The sequence below is a fragment of the Lepisosteus oculatus genome, chromosome 5, assembly GCF_040954835.1.
Source record: "Lepisosteus oculatus isolate fLepOcu1 chromosome 5, fLepOcu1.hap2, whole genome shotgun sequence".
Taxonomy (NCBI): Eukaryota; Metazoa; Chordata; class Actinopteri; order Semionotiformes; family Lepisosteidae; genus Lepisosteus; species Lepisosteus oculatus.
Genome location: NC_090700.1, coordinates 34,582,289 through 34,602,166, shown reverse-complemented (window position 1 = coordinate 34,602,166; position 19,878 = coordinate 34,582,289). Strand labels below are relative to the sequence as shown.

Below are 19,878 nucleotides of genomic sequence, written 5' to 3'. Positions count from 1 at the left end.
CTAGTGCAGGTGATTGCTGGGGGTGAGAATATTTTTCCCTCTGAAATTTAATTATGAAGTCTGTTCATGAGAGAAACCGGGCATTTATAAACTGAGCTAGAACCAAAAACTTGCAGACAGAACAGGCATTCAGAACCAGGATACTGTAGGACATCAATCAATGGTTTAGGTTGGATCAAGTAGGACCAAACTATTATATCACGTTGTGTCTTAGAATGACTATCACCTGATCTGTGGTATCTGTTGACATTAGGGGTAAAATGTAAGAGCCTGGATCTTTGGAAATGTCTTTGCTTTTTCTTCAGTGATTTAGAAAACGTTATCACACACAGTACCATACCAAATCTGGTCTATGATTTGAGGAGTTCCCCTATGTGTTAAGCAGTCACTTTACTGTAGTGTTCTCAGTTAGTCTCGACTGGGAGGATGACGGTTTACATTTAAGGAAAGTGACTGAGAAACACATTGTGTTCCCCAAACAACAAGAGACAGTGATGTCATCTGAGGCATGTGACATCAATTAGCTCCAGAACCATTAAGCTGTATTTTGGTAATGCAAAGTGGGGAATGATGGAAAGAGCTCAGAAATAAAACAAATTGAACAACTTTATCTGAAAACCAAATCACAAATGTGGGTCTCATGACTGCAGCACCCACCCTGCAGAAAGTGAAACTTTGAAGCCCACTGGACCTCTGAGCTCCTTCAAGAGCTCTGCGAAGGAAAAAATAAAGTAGAAACTTTTATATATATTTATATGTATATCTATATACATACTCACACCCACAATAATAATAAAAAAGAAAAGACAAACAGGAAAATGTTGGAAGTCGCACTTCTGAAGAGACAAGTCATTTTTTAAGGAGTCTGTAAAACCAGAAGGTCCCTGGTGTTCCAGCTTTACCCATGAGCACCCAGGACAGCCCTGGAGCAGAGCGTCTGTACAAACACTGTCTGTGAGGAGCTTGTGTGTGTGTGCGTAGAGAAAAGAAGGCATCACCTCCACCTGTCTACGAACATGTTTAATGTTTTGTTTCTACAGCTCTGGTTTTGGATTTTCTCCTCCCTCAAGGAGAAGTTTGGAGTTTGTTGTTTTTTTAAGTGCAAACTTGTGGTAGCAGCTCACAAGACGTCGTGTCCTTCGGAGCAAAACAGGAGAAGTACCAGTCCTTACTTTCCTTTAATAATAAAAGAAACTCACAATAAACCACATGATGAGGACTTAAAAAAATAGAAAAGCTGTCCTTGTCCAAAAGTGAAACCAAAATGTAACAAACACATAAAAAAATAAAGGATGATTCAAGAGCACATCCAGCTTCAGCATATACAACTCTGGGCTTCCATGCAAAACAAGCAGAGGGTGGAATTCCTCTCCTTTGTGCCTCCAGTTTCCTGGGACTCCACTCCTCTTCTAAGTGCCTGCAGATCCTCTCTCCACACAACAGAGTCCCATCATGGCTGCAGCACACTGCTTATCCCAGGTCTGCCATGGGACAACTGTCAATACAACGCAAGCAATCCAGAGAAGATGGGAAGTCATGACACCTCCTGAATTCTCCACTCTTATCCTCATATCTCCGTCCACAACATCCATGGCCCGTGGGAATCCTGGAGCAGTGTGGATTGGCATTTTACTTTCTTATTTTATTAGTAATTTCAAAATAAATTAAAAATTCAAACTGACAAACCAAATAAACAGCACACTTTTCTTTTCTGTGCAGTTCCTCCCAGCAGCGTGTCCCATGACTTCAGCAGTTCTGATCGGTGGGGGGAGAGCCTGGTGTCTTTCTGTCTCAGCTCTCCAGAGACATGGCACCTATCAGCTGCTCCACCTTAAAGGCCAGTCGCTGCTTCCGGGCTTGTTCATCCTGCTCCAGTGCGGCTGTGATCTGGGCAAAGGAAAAACAAAGGGCTAGGTGAGCAACGTTTGACGGTTGGAAACAACAATAACAATACACACCACATTCTCACTGTTTGCTTTTCGGCTCCCGAATAACTGTCCGGCATTGGCGGTTTTCATTTTACAACAGATGAATACGATAAAGCCTGAAAAGATAGATGCTCAAAACGAGAAGTGAGAGAAAAGGCAACAACAAGGCTATAGTGCTAACGGTGACCGTCACTGGCAGGGTGAGGAGATTTAAATGGCGATGGTGTGGAAAATGACTTGGCATCACTGGAGTAAAGGAACAGAATGGGGTCCCATTCATCCATGTGCTGCATCTGTCAGAGCCTATCCCATCAGGCATAGGGAGCAAGGTGGTACTACAAAGTGGATGGATGCCAGTCTATCTAAGGGCACACATGTTTACCCATTGACCCACATATGCATACTATGGGCAATTTAGAGATGAGAATTTGGAGTGTGGGGTACCCATGCTTACCCATTCACTCACACATCCATAAAAATAATAGGCTTCATACTGTACTAAAAATACAGATCTAATTAGGCAATATTCAGCAAAGGATCACCAGAGAACTGTATTTTTGTGTACAGAAAGAAAAACATTAAGTGAAAAGAGTAGAACAATTTGCAAATTGTGTAGTATTTTTGCACAGCAGTTTGGTAATTGTAACCTGTATGAGACATCTTCATGAGGAATAATAATAATTGTCACTTAATCTTGAAAGTTAATTAATCTGCAGTTTGACTGACTGATATGGTGCTTCGCAAGAACAGCTGATGTCTTCGAAGAACAGATGTTTTGCTTTTCTACTTCACAAGAATTTCTCCTTCACAGATGCTTGCGACTGAAAGTGAGTATTAATTATCAACATTTGAGTCACAAGTGGAAATCATTTATTCATATATATGTTTTTAATGCCACATTCGCCCAAACACTAGAAAGATGAACCAGAAAGTCGGGAGAAGGAGGCCGGAAAAAAAATCCAACTCCATTTTAAAGATAAAAATAAACTCTGGAGCAAAACTGTGTCAAAACAGTATTCATTATAAAAACCCCAAATTATGTTTAAATAAAAAACTATAATGTTAGTCTTTGTAACACTTATTTAGTCTCCTTCTTAATTGGTATCTCTGTTCTCTCATAATTACTTAATTATTTGTCTTTTAAGTTAAGAGCAAATTCTGCTGTGGAGCACAAACCTCCCCATAAGAGATTATCTTTGATTCACATTTAAACACGTTCAGCACCCATTATTCTGCAGGGTCTCACAATACCAGTAAGCGACACTGTGTTTTGTGTGCCTTCTGCGCAGCGCTTCTGCCAAAGACGTATCGGAGGATGTATGAGGGGATGTGTGGGAGTCAGGCTGTATTTCCCAGAATGTCATTTGCAGTTCTCTTCCCTTTCATCTGCTAAAGTGCTCTTAGCTACTGGCTGCAGCCAAGCCCCCCGTTTTTATCGTTTGCGCTCTATCTATTATTAATCTCCTCAGCCTATGCAGACACAGGACTTCGTGCCATTTCCAAAATCCGTTTAAGCGCGTTTCCTATATTTGAGTCAACAAGCGGTGTGCCCTCTGCGAAGGGCTGAGAGGGAACATGCAGAATGGAAAGAGGTGAGGCACGGGTTTAACTGCTTTGGTGCTGACTGCATTGAGCAGCCTGCAAAGTAAAAGGGAGCAGAGGAGAATAAAGACTGTCATTCCAGTGCACCCCGGAACGACACAGGAATGTAAGAAAGGTTGAAAAGTAGAGGAGGATACTCAGCTCATGCAGCTTGATTAACCACTGGAAGATGAAAGGTCTGAGAATCTCTTATAGCTATTACTGGGCGATTCAGAGAATCAGCTTCAACAACATGACCAGGTAGCTTCCAGACTTCCACAACCTTTCCAATAGTACTTACTGTAGCACTCTCTTTTACACGCAAAGAAACAGACTGTCTTTAGTCTGCATCTAGCTGCTGCAAAGGATGCATGATAACATGCCAAGACCAGGCATCAGACAGCAAAAACCTTTAAACCCAGCCTTGAGACTGAGCTCCAGACTGAAAGTGATCTGTTTAAGAACATAAGAAAGGTAACAAATGAGAGGAAACTGAAACTGTGTCATCATGGCTGGCATGGTCTGGCCAAGGATGGCCTTCAGTTCTCGTAAAAGGTTGCTCTTGTCTTTTCTTTTATTTGGTCCAATTTAATTTAATAGCAAAGACCTGGGAAGCAACACTGCATTGCATGCAGAACACTACCATTAAAAGTCTTAAACTGCCTGTTGATCTAGATGGGTTTCTCCATATCTTTTCATGATTATCCAGTCATTTGTGTGAATCTCCCTTATAATGCACATCTTTTACAAAGCAGTTTGCATTGACACAATTACAGTACACGTAAGGCCCTTGATGACTTGGGCCCAACACTTACATTTCAGTAAATCTGTACCTTCCATTTCCTACAAACAGCCGTCCCATTAAAATCATTTGGATTATAATTAGCTGAATCACTAATCACCAAGATCCCTAGAACTCTCCCACCAAAGAAATACCCTTTGTTCTTGCAACACTTCCTTGCCCATGGAATAAATCTTGATATTTTGCAGGAATATCATCCTTGTGTCAGCTAACTTTGTGCTTGGTGTTTTGCTTTTTACTCTCTATGTTCTCTCTGTGATAAGGCTGTTTATTTCCATACAGCAGGACTATGCACTCAGATATCAAATCTTTTGCTGCTGCTGGGCTGACCCTACCTCTTCGCTGTATTTGCTGACGTAGGAGTAGATTTCGTTGAGTGCACTTAGCATGTTGAACTCGTTGGAGTGCAGGCGTGCTTGCTCGGCCAGGTAGGCGTTCATGTCCTGATCACTGATGGCAGGGAGCCGGCTTATATCGGCATAGTACCTGAGGGGGAAACACAAAGCAGAGAACAAGAGAGGAAAGTTATGAGTTATGAGTATGAGTGATGTTCATCCATTCCCCATGCAAACTGAAACAATAATAACAGCACTAAAGCACTGTGTTTGCAGATAATCAGTGGCCTGTGCTGAACTATATATTATATTAGTGCTATATAATATATATATATAATAGAATCAAGAATTGCTTCCAGTTAACCCACTGAATCAGGAATCGCCAATTGCTTCCCTAACACCCTGCTGTCTGTGCTGACAAGGAGACTTAGGAGGCACAGACACATTTCCGCAATGTTTAATTTGAACACATCATCCCTTGGTTTAAATTCAGCACTTTTAATCATACAGTATATTCAACTGTTTGTGGGCAGCAGTTTGGAGCCTTGTTTGGAGTCTTGGAAGGCTGTGACTTCACTTTCTGTGAAGGGCACTGCTATTGTACCCTTGAAAAGGTACCGTCCAGATTGCTCCTGTGAAAATGGATGCAAACATTCTATAAAAGTTCAGCCATATTAGTAACAATGTTGTTGGTAATCTGTGTCGCTTCTCTGCACTGTCTAGGAAGTAAATTATGTGCCGAAGTAATCTGTTCTTCTGCTGGTAGAGGAGGTGAGTCAGTAAAGGAGGACAGAGGTAATAGCAACAGCCAGAAAAGGTTTACCTTTCCACCCAGCTTTTGTAGTTGGGGATGTCCTTGGCGTAGAGTAGCTTATTGGAAGGGGAGTCTTTGCCCAGCCGGTGCTCTGACGTGGAACAGGAGTCCATGAAGGTCTGTGCCACGACTGAGAGGCAGGCGTCCGTGATGCTGCTCTTGTGGATGTCGAAGACAAACTGCGGGTTCTTGATCACATTCACCCAGAACCTCAGGGGTAGGCTGTGAGGACAGATGCACAGAGGCAGAGGGAGTGAAGATGGCTTTTCTGTTTTTGAACACACTCATACCACTGAATCAATCTTGGCCTAGGTTGTTTAGTTCAGGTCTTTCATGTCCTACCACATGAATTATCATACAGGAGTGTAAGAAACAAGCCTGAAACAGCAGATAGGTGAGTATCCCCTCAGGATAGCTTAACAGGCGTACAGATATCAAAGTACCTTTATTTTGTCAATAAATGATAAACAATGTAACTCTAAAAAAGAAGAATACCAACAGAAATTGCACAAACCATGTGTGCAAAACACAGATAAACACAGACTCCCCTCACCTCATACCTATCTACCTAATAAATAAAATGTGATCCCATGTCTACAGTTAACATTTCAAAACTGCCAGACTAACCCTTGTAGTATTCTGTTTCTAGATATGCTGTGTTTTTTCCTGCACTTACCAGTTACTCTTCCATGTGTGCCTGACGTCTGTGTCATGAATGCTGTGCTTGTCTGCCTGCTCATCCAGGAAGTCGAACATATATTTGATGGCAAGGGGAAGGGCACTGCCTCGGTGCACTGTGCTGAACAGCGTCTCAAACAGATCGTCCACAAACTTCTGCAGCGTGCCCTGGGAAAAGAGACCACACACATCAGCGGGGCTGTCTGTGAGAACACAGCAAGCAACAGCAGCTATGCCTGTCAAGCGCGAGCCCTGCGTCTAAAAATAGACAGAGGATTATACAGGCAATGTCAATCAAGCGTACTACCGAGAGCAATGAAGGAGGATTTAAAATGAATAGGCCCGTACTATGCCACAGCAGTGAAACGGGAACAACTAGTGATTCCTGGATACAGATTAATGCCACTGTGACTGTGCTGCTCCAAGTCTGCTGTCTTTCCCCATGAAGAATTGGAGGCTGATGGGGAAACCTGCAGTGCTCAGGGGAATTGACGGAGGGATGCCACTACTGGGAGCACAGTCCCTACTGTGAGGTTAGGAGCTTCACAGTGAGAAGCCGAAGCTGTGATCAACCTATTCCTCACCCTCTCTCTCCCCTCTGTGCACCAGTCCCCCACTGCTCCCACTGCCAGAAGGGACTGCTCAATCCCACACACATAAAGGTGATTAATATAACTCAAAAGAATCATTTAGTTCACTTTCTGCTGCCATTAAAAGTGCAAGAATCATGCTCTGCATGATGATTACATTTTAAAATATTGGTCAAATACAGTATATACAGTATGTTGAAATCTGAAAATCAAATCCCTATGCTCATAAGAATTGTATTGCGAACAAGCAAAGAGAGGATTGTTTCTCTGTCACGTGGGAGGAATGTGTATTGATATGGGAGGTGTCTGTTATGCTCTGGTACCTTGGTGGCGAGCAGGCGTGTCAGGTAGATCTCAGAGACCATCTTGCTGCCCCGGTCGCCCTCTTTCTGGTCCCCGTGCTCATGATTCTTCACCAGGTGCCACACCTTCACCCCGCTCTCCAGGTCGGGGGTGATCATGGGTGCTCGGGAGCGCAGGCTGTCAGGGCTGCCCGTGTACCGGAAGGTGGAGTCTGGGAGGCGGGAGACACGCAGTGCAACAGCCAGTCAGACAGCAGGCCAGGGGCACTGACTGACTCAGTGCTGTGGATGGAGGTCTACACAATCACGCAGGCCTTTAGAGGGCAGTTTGTATTTCAAAACCCGAATTTGTCTTTGTGTGCTTCCAGAATAAAAAGGGGGATAATGTTCACAAATGAAAAGCCATATACTTTATGCTGTAAAGCCGATGCTTTAAAGCAGCTGTCAAAAGGATAGTGTTCCTATTTAATAATTCCCACATTAAGGCCTTTTGTGTTGAAGGATGAAAGCTATCCATTGGGTGCTACTGTACCTAGTAATTAAAGCTGGGGACACTCTGGACACCTAGTTGAGCCTTTTAGCATGCCTTCCCCTAGAAGGTACTGCTTTTCTGACCTTGCTTTTATCCAAGACAGAGAACCAGCCTGATGTAACCCACTCCTGAGACAAGAGACTGTTGGCAGTGCCCCAGGCAGCTCCAACAGAGCAGTTAGAGGGACAGCCTATCACTAAGCACAGACACGGGGCGCTTAGTGATTAGGCTAATTTTTCAGAAGCTCATTATAAAGCTAAAATTTCTGCCCTTTTTCTGCTCCGTGCCCTGTTGCAAATGGAATGATTCTAAATTAGTTCCACTACATAGGGAAATTTCAGAACTCAATAATTTGATATTAGGAAAGGAAAAAAACGAAAAAGTCCAATAGGTTTTTGTCGTCAGCTTGACACATGTGGCATGGTGCCCGAGTACTTTTTGAGAGAGAGAGATGAAAGCGACTGATGCAGTTTTCTAATATTTCATTAAGCAAAATTCTGCAGCTGCCAGGATCTTTTGGCTTTTAAGAATTCATATCATCCCTCATACAAAAGGAGCAGTGACGTTCGTGCATTCTCTCATTTTTTTACTGGATTAATAAATGTCTTTTTCCTCTACTACTGTGTGCCTGACACATAAAGTGTTCCTGTCACAAACCCAATCAATACATCAAAAGGTCTGTGATAAGTTAATTTCTTTTTTTTTTATTATTCCTTGAACGTTTAAATCACTTATAATGCCAAAGAGAACAGAACTCCTCTTCATAGTGATCCAATTAGTATTTTTCTCTGTACCCTAACAGCTCAAAGGGAGTGTGGATCACTGAGATGCAATCTCACCTGGCTTCAAAGGGGAGCAAGGAACACAAAGTCAGAAAGTGGCACCAAATTAGAGCTTTAGGTAAAATTTTCAAAGTAGATAGGTTAGAGGTTTAGTGTGTATGCTCCAGAGAAAAGGAGTTAGGGAAGTTACTGGGCTCAAATCCTAGGTAAGCTACCAAGTGGCTCCAATCATCTTAGCTCCTATCACTAACATACCCATTTGGCAGTAAACCGGCTGAACCTTTGATGTCTTTTTTTGTATTAAATCTAATTCTGATGCTTTTATTTCAGACATGCCAAGCATGAGTTCTCCTGTGTGCCCGGGAATAACAAGGCTATGGAGTACTACACTGAATTTATCTCAATTAATCAATTTATCAAAATAAGATGATCACAAGGACTTTTTGCAAAAGCAGACTGTGCCTCTTGTCTAATCCAACTGAATTCTGGGTTTCACCACCACAGCAGTACTGTAATATAATAATCTGCATAAAAACAGAATTCATATTTTTAGGGCTCCACTCAGTATAAGAGCCTTTTAACCATTGAAACTTATATACTGTAGTGTGAATTCTTCACACCCAAAGTTTTTTCCTTTTCACAAAAACACACATATGTGTTTACTTCCTACACACACACACACATATATATACATTCAACGGTGTTATACTTTCGTGAATGAGAATAATTTCTCACCCAGACCTAGAGTATTGTCTCAATATTTGCCAAAGGTATGTGCGAATGTCAGCAGAGCTGGGAACAAATAGGAAGCTTGCTCCAGCACAGACCCATTTGAGTTGTTCTGTTGATAAGACCAGCAGTCGTTTTTTGTTAGACAAAGATGCATTTTGTATTTTGCATAATAATTTACCTTGGTTTATTTTGGGCATTTTAACACTTGAGACAGGCTGCTGTAAAGCAGAGGTAGGCGCGTGCCATCTCTTGCCCCACTCATCTGTTGATGGCGGAGTTTGAAGCCCTGTTGTCATCCAATTTCAGACTTTGTAATTGGCTTTGCTCAGTTTTCAGTTTTCATTTCTATGAAGTATAATTCACGCTGAATAATTTGTAATCAGAGTTGCCTTCAGCGCGGCGTGTTTTATTACTTGGACCACTAGTGGACCAGATGTGAGCCCTGTACAATGTTAACTAAGTAGAGCCTGGGGAATACAGTAATGTGTTCAGTGTGTGTATTAGAGGATTACATCCTGGCTCTGAGCATTCTGTATGAATAATCATTATTATTCTTTAAAATAAAATAAAAAGCATTCCCAGCCTTGTCAATCTCCCTCTAGTCCTGCAGGCTGAAATCAGTGCTAATCACAAATGGAATCCCACTAAGAGAAACAGTCTGGTACCAGAAAAGAAAATAAGAACGAGAAACATTCCCAGACATTCTATGTGCATAAACATATACATGTGAAGTGAGTAGGTCTTGATCCATATACACAAAACACAGATGACTGCCACAAGCATGCATGACCAGAAACAGCAACAATCTCCATCTAAATGTATCAGAGTGGGTAAAGCATTCTTTAATGAAGGGGTCTTCATCAGCTACAAGGAAATGTTAGAGCAATGAGAGCGGTCTGGGAAGGCACTTTGAGAGCTAACTCACCGTATCGGCTGATGGAGGTCCGGGATATGCTTGCTGAGGGGGGGATGTTGTAAGATGATGTCTGTTTGGGGACCAGTGCCACCACGCAGCGGTCCGACACCTGGAGTAGAAAGTGAGACAAAGGTTAAACTGTTCTGTCTTCTGTCAGCCACATCCTGTGACGTCTCCCAAGTAGCCAGGCAGTCACTGCGTGCTGGAATTTCTACGGTTAACATTGACTGTTGTTCCTCCTCCACCACCACCGCCTTTCACTCTCAACCCTTAAGACACAGGAACGTAATAAAGGTTGTAAAGGTGAGGAGGGTACTCAGCTCATGTAGCTTGATTAACCGCTGGAAGATGACAGGTCTGAGAATCTCTTCTAGCTATTACTGGGCGATTCAGAGAATCAGCTTCAACAACATGACGAGGTAGCTTCCAGACTTCCACTACCTTTTCAATAGTACTTACTGTAGCACTCTCTTTTACACGCAAAGAAACAGACTGATCCTACCCAGACCTTGTCTTCAGTCTGCATCTAGCTGCTGCAAAGGATGCATGAAAACATGCCAAGACCAGACATCAGACAGCAACAACTTTTAAACCCAGCCTTCAGACTGAGCTCCAGACTGAAAGTGATCTCTTTAAGAACATTAGAAAAATAACAAATGAGAGGAGGCCATTAAGCCCATCTGGCCTATTTGGTAGCAGCTTATTGATCCTAGCATCTCGTCCCAGAACACTTCGGGTAAAGAAATGCCTTCTGTTCTATTATGTTCCTATTGAAGCATGTCTAGTGGGGTATAGCTAGCCTGAACAGAGGTTTATTTACAGCACTCTTACTAATGACCCGTTGAGGCAACATTTCAAAGCACCTCACCACTGCTCCCTAGTTTGCCTTTGCAAGCAATACTTCAACAAAATGGGTTGCAAGTTAAGTGAGAGGTGATATACTGTTTATCATAAAAGAGGAAGAGAAATGCAGTTGGTACTTTAGGGATGGATGGTTTGTAAATAATAAACCTCACCTTTGTAAATAAATACCACATACTTTTCCACCTAAAGAAACTAGCTTTAAAGGTCCAGCTCTTTGGATCAGCAAACACTCACTAGACCAAAGGGTTACTTTTCTCTATCTGTGACTTGAAGTGTAATCAGCCCATATAAAGCAAGCTGTATTTTTACCTCAGTCTACCAAAATTTATTTTTTTTTAAATACACCTGGTCTTGTTTTAGGGTCAATACAGTATTTTGCATTTGTGATGAACTTAACAGGGTTTGCTTACCTTTAAAATACACTTGGACTCACCCTTCAATTACAACATAAGACTAAACAGCTTGCAAAGTGAGCTGTTGGCAGACTAACATGCACTTAACTTTACACCGTTTTAACTCTAGAATTTTTTATTAACTTTGTGTTCCCAGATCATAACAGGATATACTGTAGCAATAAAGCTGAATCTTTTACTGAAGTCTATGTTTTATTAAAACTTGAGCTGATTGCAAATTAATTTCATTCTTAATTAGGCCTAGTTCTGGCTGTTTTAATGGCAGCGTGTAAAGTGCGACAAGGCAATATTTTATCTTTACATCCCACTGCCAACAGTGCTCTCAGAGCTTTAGCAGCTTTGCCCTTGAAGCAAAAGAAACTTATCTGAAATGCAGACACTCAGCTGTAATAATACTGGAGATGAGGAATGCAAAACGGAACTGCTACAAAAACAGCAGAACTGCCCAGTTTCTCAACTGTACTTCCTTTCCCATAGTATTGATCTCAAACTTCAGACATCTTTGGGAATGTTCTTACTTTTGCACTAATTCTTGTATACTTGTATATTAAATTTAAATGCTAAATATTTAGATTGGAGTTGCTCATTGCAATATGGTGGGGCACCATAACAACAATCACGAGAATGAGAATTAAAATGATTTCTGTCAGCATCCGTGTGGCAAAATACACATACCCCATTGAGGACTAATATATGCTGTACTGTTTGAACAGTATTCACAAAGAATTAGCTTCACAGGGAGAATGATTCAGGAACGCAGAAATATGTTATTGACATCCGGGTCCTCAGAGTTATTGACCCTACACTAATTGGGATGTCTAGTTTTCCCTTAGTGCTCAAAGAAAGCCAAAAGAAAGACTTCTAATAGTTTTTGGACTCATTCTCAATTATAGCTATAAGACTCACCCATTCTTGACAATTTCTGGGTTTTCTGACCTCCCTAATTGATCTTCTTCTCACCAAGAGACCAAATACCCCAACTCCTTCACATAAAACAAGCATCTTGTCCACCCACCTCTCTCCCCTTTGTTGCAGACAATGAGGAACAGTACCACGTGTCCTGGGGTTTCCAAAGTGACACACGAAAGGTATCGTTAATGTTATCAAAGGATTTCTTTTCTCTGTTTGCATTCAAACCCTCATAGCGCAATTGATTTTTCCAAGTGGAAAGAAGGCAGCTGAGGAGGTACAAAGCCCTTCAAATATTTCTTTATTAATACAGCTGCCTGGCATAATGTGCAAATTCTAATCCTACTTCTCTGAGGGGGCATTATCAGCACGGGTGTGAGTGTGCAAATCTGGAACTCCTCTGGAAAAAACAAAAATGACCATGGTATTTTTCCATCTTGCCACAGTTCAACTGACGGAATTACACTTGAGTTCCTCTGTTTGACTCTTATGCATGGACCTGGGGGTAACGCATGTCATGTGGGCATGAGCAAAGGGAGCCCACTTTGGTCCAACAGAGAGTTCAGGCTCATAAAAAAAAAAAATCTTATTTGCTTTATTCCACACCTGTCTTTAATCTCCTTACTTCTTAATCCTTGACACTCCTAATGCGCCCTAATGATTGATAATGCTTTACCCTGACTCCCGCAGCTCCTGCGGTATGATATAATATCGCCCCACTGCTCGTCCTCTCTCAGTCCGCCCCATGGGGGCAATGCTTACCTTTCCTGATAATCTCTCCCAGCCATTATCAAGGGCGCAGCTCGGGCTTGCCTCAGGAGTGTGAGTTTTAATAGCCTGGCTGGGGAGGCACTTCAAAAGGGGCTTGAAGAATCCTTTTTGAAAAGCTGCCACTCTGCTCTGCTCTCGGAGAGAATGGAAATCCATGTGTTTTTCTCCCCCCCCTCCCCAGGCTCGTGCCTATCTTCCTCCTGAACGGGTGGCGAGAGCAAATGGTGGCACAGCCAGACAGCAGGCCTTCTCCTAGCTCCCCACTCAACAGCTGCCTGTTGTTCTGCTTCTTCTTTCCCTAACTTTTTGTTCTAAAAAATAATAGCTTAAAGGGACTCTGCACAAGGGGGGGGGGGTATTCTTTGTAAAAAAAAGCTAAATAATCGCGATCGGTGCATTTGTCCTTCCTAGCACGTTCATGGTGTGGTGAGATGAGTCAGAAAGCCTTTAAGTTTCTGTAAGTTTCTGGTTTCATCAGACATCATAATAATGCACCCTTTAAATGACAGCCTGACCTTCTGCCAATCTTTGTACCTCCTGTTTCAGACTCAAGGTCACTGTCTGGATGGCATTGATATGTCTAATAGAGACTATTTCATCTTACCTTCAATTTATATAAGCAGAATTATCCAATGAAGTAAAATGATATTCAGTCCAGCAGATGTTGCTAATTTGTCTCATCCAAAGTCGTGTATATAACCAACAAAAAAAACAGTACCACTAACAATCCCAGTAAGCACCTAAACTCTCCGTAACAAAACTCTTCTCCTTTTCCTATTTTCCTGCCAAACTTTTTAATTGATATTCGATAGAACTGAGACTCAATCTTCTGTAAGATTTCATGTAGTAATTCTAGGTTTCACCTCCTGCCATCTTAGCTTGTAAAGGACTTTTTTATTCCCTTGCCGAGTGTGAAACTGCGGGCACAATCTGCCAGGCAGCTCCAGAGAGCTCTACAAAAAATGCAGCCTTGTAAAAAAAAAAATCTTTAAAACACCCTGAAATATACTGAAAACAGATACTGTTTAGTTCTTTAAAAACATCCCAGATGTGTACTGTATATCAATGGACATGGCTGATTGTCTTGATTTAAGTCCAACATTCGGGTAGTAGAGGGTGTATCACACATCACCAGCCGCTGCTACAGAGTTATTTGGAATAGAGTGGCAGCTGTACCTCCTATTTGTCTGAAACACATAACACAAGGACTGTGCAACAGCAAAGTCAAATACTTTGTCATATGAAGTGGATCACTTAATCTCTTAAATAAGTATAGTTCACATAACATGGTATTTTTAGCAGAACTACCTATCAAGATATTAGAGAATAACTGACCATTAATAGTCGGTTTCTCTCTCTGCATCTTCAGGTAAAGCTGCTATGCTTTGTGACATTACATGTTGTAATCGCAACAGCTGTCTGGAGAAGTGGGCTCAGCCATGTTCTACTATGGCTGATATCTGGCTCTTTGGTTCAATAGCATCCTGAGGCTTATCTGTAATCTCTACTTACTGTTGGTAATTTTGTATGTGAGCCACTGCCACTGTAAACCTCTAGCCACATTTGCCAGGTGTGCTGTTGTCTTCAGAAATGCACTAGAGGCATGTGAACCAAAATCCATGCCAGTTTTGAGGCCATATACTGTACAAAGCCTACTGAACACCATACTGAGGAAAAGGTCTGGTCTACTCCTACTTGACAGGATAGGTCACTCATATGGAACACAGCATTCTCTTTTGTTTACCTATTGCAATTTAACAGCAAATCATGTACTATAATTGGTGCTAACTACAGTCAGAAGTACTAGTTATTTTTCCTTTCAGCTCGACTGTTCTCTGAGCAACAAGCCAGCATTTCGTACCTTTCCCTTTTCTTTTTTGTGTCACTAAGATGGTACAAATTGCATCGAGTTTGACCTGTACTTCTTTGTCAATTGTATCGCAAGCTAAGTCATTTAAAAATGTACTCCTGTGACCTAACATAAATCTGCCCCTAAATGCATACAAAATCACCACAAAAAGAAACTGCCTTTCACAGAAAGCCCATACAATTTCTTGTGGCACAATACAAATGTTGTAACGCCCTTCACAAAACCCTTTCAGTGACACTGCTCTCAGTTTTCCGGGATGTTAACCGTGTTCCCTATTCAGAGTTATGCCTAGAAATGTACGAGGTCTAAAGACTGTCTAATGTTCTTGAATGCTAGTGACACTATTAAGACACTTATCAAATGTTATTTCTATAATTCACTATTACATCATTTCTTCCTGGCTTCTGAAATTGTGTGTGTAAGTAATACACATAAACAAATTTTGTAAAAATACTATGCTTTAGAAAGGATTCTTTCTAGATTTTTAAAAAGTTAGTCTATTCAGACAATAGCATAATGAAAACTTTGTACCATGGAACAACAATGTGTTTCATACATATACTGTATAAATAGCACCATAGGAAATATTCCCTCTTATATCAACAACATTCTCCAGAGATCTATCAAACACACCAATGGAGTTATAGTTCAGACCCATGTTATGTGCACATTGGCATGGACATTAACTCTGCTACTGTACCTCAAAACTCTAAGTTCAAGTCTTATGAGCAAAGTGTTCTTAAGAGCTCTCAAGAGGGTGTCTGGATTGCATGTTCTCTCCTTGTCTGCGTGTGTCTTCTACAGGTGGTTTCCTCTCACCTCCAAAGACATGCTGGCTGGTTTAATTGGTGTCTCTAGGTTGTCTTTGCATACTTTAATGTGTGTGCATTATAGTCAGTGTGAAGTCCAGCCTCGTCTCTATGATTGCAGGACAGGACAGGCCCTGGGCTGGGATTACCATAACTAGCAAGTAGTTACCTTCAGATAATCTAAGGATTGTAAACTCTGTTTCTGTCCATATGCTCCATCATGCACAGATTTGAATAGGATAGCTAATATTACAGGCAGCCTGAATGTGAAGCTGTTTAAGCAGGGATCTGCATCAGCCTGCATAGCCTGCAAAGGAACCTGAAGACCTGAAAAAGATCTGAAGAAGGTTCCATGGCTGAAATATTGTGTTTCCTTTCTTTACTTTTCAGCATGGAATGAAACTTTACCTGTTCCCAAAATGTGAAGCGGCTTACAATGGAAAGTCTAACTCAATGCAGCTCAAGAGAGCCTCAGTCCTGCAGGTTTAATGGGTATCATTATATCTAAAGACCAACAGGTGCTTTAGACAATGAAGCAAGTAATTGATCCAATAAAATCATTAAGAACTCAGTTGGAACAAAATTCAGAAAACCCTGAGACCCTGCAGTATCAGGTATCAGGACAGACCATTACTGCACTGTGACCAGTAGCTAAAAAATCCTTAAGCTTCTTGTATTGCTCAAAGCAGTTGAACATTTCTAAATCAATGTCTTAGTTAACAGAAACACATCTGTAATAAATACTTCATCTTTTTAATCTTAGGATGGGCAGAATGGCCTTTTCTCATTTGTACCTTTTTAAGGTGTTTTACCCGGTCCCATGACACACTTACTGTAACATATTCTCTCACTGTTCACAACCAGTGTAACACTGAGAGACACTAGACACATCCAGAGCCACAATTATGAGATCTAACACAAACTGCAAAGTTTTCTGTTGTTTATTGAGTGCTATAGGAATCTCCTCTGGGCCTCGCAAATTATTATTCTTAGCCCCCTGTCTGAACCCACCTCCCATCCTCTGTTTCTTTATTTAAATTTTTAATCTCCTTTGCCTATCTCATGCCACTCAAACCTTGAAATTGGAAATTCATTGAATTTAGGCCCCCGTTCTGCAGAAGCCCCATGAGATCTTTCAGATCTCTTTTTACATAATGCCATTCACCAGCTACAAGGTTAACGATTTCACCTCTGGAGAGGAAAAGGAGGGAGAGAGAACTAGATGGAAAAAACAGAATGGAAAAAGGAGACAAATGGTGTAAGGTTCTCTGGTTAGTCTAAGGATCAAAATGCCTAGCAAGATAAAATCAGCATTTGCCCCCTTCTTAATATTTCATTAGACATCCTTGTATAGCTAAGCTGACTTGATCCTTAGAGAGTATGACGCAATCTTAATTTTGTTTTTTTTTCTGAAAGGAGAGTGAATATTTTGTATTTGTGAATATTCAATCAATTATCTTCTCAGATGAGCTTAAACTTATTCTTTGGGGTACACTAATCCATGTTACATTCTCATATTTTGATAAGGTATGACTTATCATCTCCATATAACCCATCTCATCTCACATGTCACGTTCACCCATTTACTACTAATAACTAACATGAAGAGGAGACACGCAAACAGGATGTTTTTGGATTACAGAACCCAGCCAACGTGAAGATCATGAATTTTAATGTGCAATGGATGCTGCTTACCCTGTGCATCAAGCAATATCTGAGAATTAGCAAAGTCACTGAATACCTTTCAACATTTGCTATTAACTCTGCATATTTCACACGCCGATTCTTCCTCCTTTTTTTTTGCTTTCTTTCTGCTTCTTCACTTAATTCACTCATCGAGCAAATTGTCAGCAGGCTGATGTTTAATGAGGTGTGCTGCCAGTCGGTCTGTCACCGCGCTGTGCCAAACGCTGCAGAGTGGCGAGTAATGTCATAGCAGCAGCTGTAACTGCACAGACTTCTCCCTTCCTTAATCCTGCTGACAGGCAGGAAATCCTCAGATTTTTCTTTCACCTCCTCAGTGCTTAAATTGCCTTTCTCCCGGTTGTCTGCATATCGTTTCATGCATACTTTTTAAACCCTCAGAGCCATCCTCTGCAATTGTTACAAAAGAAACCCTTTTTTTTAGTGTAAAACATCACATGCAAATTCTCACGACTGAGATTCAGGGCATTTTAGATCCGTTTTAGATTTGCAGCGGGTATATTAATACTGCTTTATTGCGGATGCCCTCCAGCTTCCCCCTTTGGCTATCTCTGCTTCACATAGAACAACAACATTCGAAGCAACAATAAAAACTGTCACAGATAAACAAGAACACAATTTGTTATCTAGGAAAAATGTTTCTGACAGATTCTAAGATGCTGAAACTGGCGTTTCTTCAGGGTGTTGCTTGTTTTCTCTTTTGAGAGAAGAGGTGGGCATTAGGCGGGACAGGGAATATACACATCCACATGACCCTAAATGCACATGACTGGAGGTAAATTATTAATCCCAAGGAAAACCTTAGTCTGGGAAATTAAAGCAAGGAGAGCAGCACACACAAATCCACTTTCTGCCTCTTTCTTTTGTATCTTACTTCACATGCCACAGACTTGTCATTAACCTCCTTAAAGATGCGGCGATTCTGACACTGTTCTTGTTCCTGTTTACCCTCTTGTCTGCTGATTTCCTTTTCATTCACTGCAGTTCAGTTTTAAAAAGCCTGTCTGTCACCCATTTTCTCTGCACGCAGCTAGCAAGGCAGGCTGCCCTCCTGGTACGCTCAGAGCGAGGGCTCAAGTCCTCGCTCAGCCAGTCTCCCGACCCAGAGCTGGGAGATGGCGACCCTGGACTGGTTAAAAATTCATGCGGCTTGCAAACCGCAGAATCACTGCGGAGTCTCAACTCTTAGAGATGTGGAAATGTGAATAAACTTTCAACCTCTGTTTTTTTTTTTGTTGCTGGCTGTCTTAGGCATTACTTTGAACCAGCAGGATGAAATGCAAGCGTACTGTAGCTAAAAACACATCTTACCTGTGTTCAGATGGGAGTAAAGTGAAATAAAGGACAATTATAATAGATAGAGAGGTAAACTACCACACAGCATATAAGACAGTTGTGAGGAATGGCATACATGGAGACACACAGAGCTTTTTTTCTATAGCTTTAAAAGACATTTTTACCACTTTAAGTTTTATACTTGACAGACTAATTCAAAACTCTCTGAGAGCAGAGTAGTGGTGAAGGTTCTGGATTTATAATTGAAAACTTGTGCATTAAAATCTCAGGTGGGGCTCTGCGTTAATTGCCCCTGTAAAATGGGCAGTATGAAAGCATTCATATGAAGGACGCCAGTGATGTGAGATGAGATTGAGGGGGGGTGACTCCTCCTTACCTGATAGTGCATGAGGGTGTTGAGCCGTTTCCAGTCGTTCTCGATCTTGGTGGTGATATCTTCATCCTGAAGTACCACCCGCGCCATCCTGCCTTGACGCCATTCTGCCAGGGACAAAGCAGCCTATCAGACACTCACACAGACAGAGCCACAGATGCTGAAGATGAATGTGGTGGAGAGGTGTTGGATGGTGTAGCTGGAAGTAGGATTAAACGCTTGGTGTAGAAGCTCCTCAATAACTGGACTTGTTAGCTCTACAGAAAAAGTATGAATCAAAGTATATATTAAATCAGAACAAACCACATTACCAAGTAAGGCATGAAGCATAGTTCATATTATGAATACATAGTTTTTCATAAAGAATTTTGGGTTAGCTACAGTATCTAATTTATTTGTATACACTCATTCTGCCCTGTATTTAGACTGCAATTACATTCCCTGCACATTTTTTGAAGAACTACTGAATTTTAAAGGGTACAGAGTTTTTAAACACCATTAAGTAAATGAACTGCTGTTCATTTATTCACACTTCATATTAGTCTTGTTTCATTTCTCATTAGTATTATTTTCAATAAAAAAAATGTTTATGAGGAAACCTCTTCTGCAAGAGACTGTCGTGAACAAAATTTGAAAAGCTGTATAAATGTTTGGGTCTTTCCAAGAGGTTCAATCACTGCAGGCACTCCCTTGATTGATGTCTACGATCACAGATTCGAGCTTGGCTCTTGTCAATAGCTAACTGTAAGCAGAATTCCACAACAATGAGCAAAGGAGCAAAGAGTGGGGTGGGACTTGTCATCCAGAGCCTGAGCAATCTCTGTGGCCTATCACGCAATTGGAGGCAAGCAGTGAGGTCAGTGAGATACACGCCTCA

At 41.4% G+C, this 19,878-nt stretch overlaps 1 protein-coding gene across 1 annotated transcript in view; it reads right to left on the bottom strand.

Annotated features, from left to right (window-relative positions):
- Window positions 1–590: 590 nt before the first annotated feature.
- The window catches only part of plxna2 (plexin A2), a 226,267-nt gene continuing 206,979 nt past the window's right edge, over window positions 591–19,878 (bottom strand). The window contains exons 26-32 of the mRNA XM_015342690.2: window positions 19,005–19,108; window positions 10,002–10,101; window positions 7,052–7,242; window positions 6,137–6,306; window positions 5,470–5,682; window positions 4,647–4,797; window positions 591–1,887 (exon numbers count right to left, since the gene is read on the bottom strand). Coding sequence (XP_015198176.1) covers window positions 1,792–1,887; window positions 4,647–4,797; window positions 5,470–5,682; window positions 6,137–6,306; window positions 7,052–7,242; window positions 10,002–10,101; window positions 19,005–19,108 — 1,025 coding nt within the window. The 3' untranslated portion in view covers window positions 591–1,791. The remainder of the gene's footprint in view (window positions 1,888–4,646; window positions 4,798–5,469; window positions 5,683–6,136; window positions 6,307–7,051; window positions 7,243–10,001; window positions 10,102–19,004; window positions 19,109–19,878) is intronic.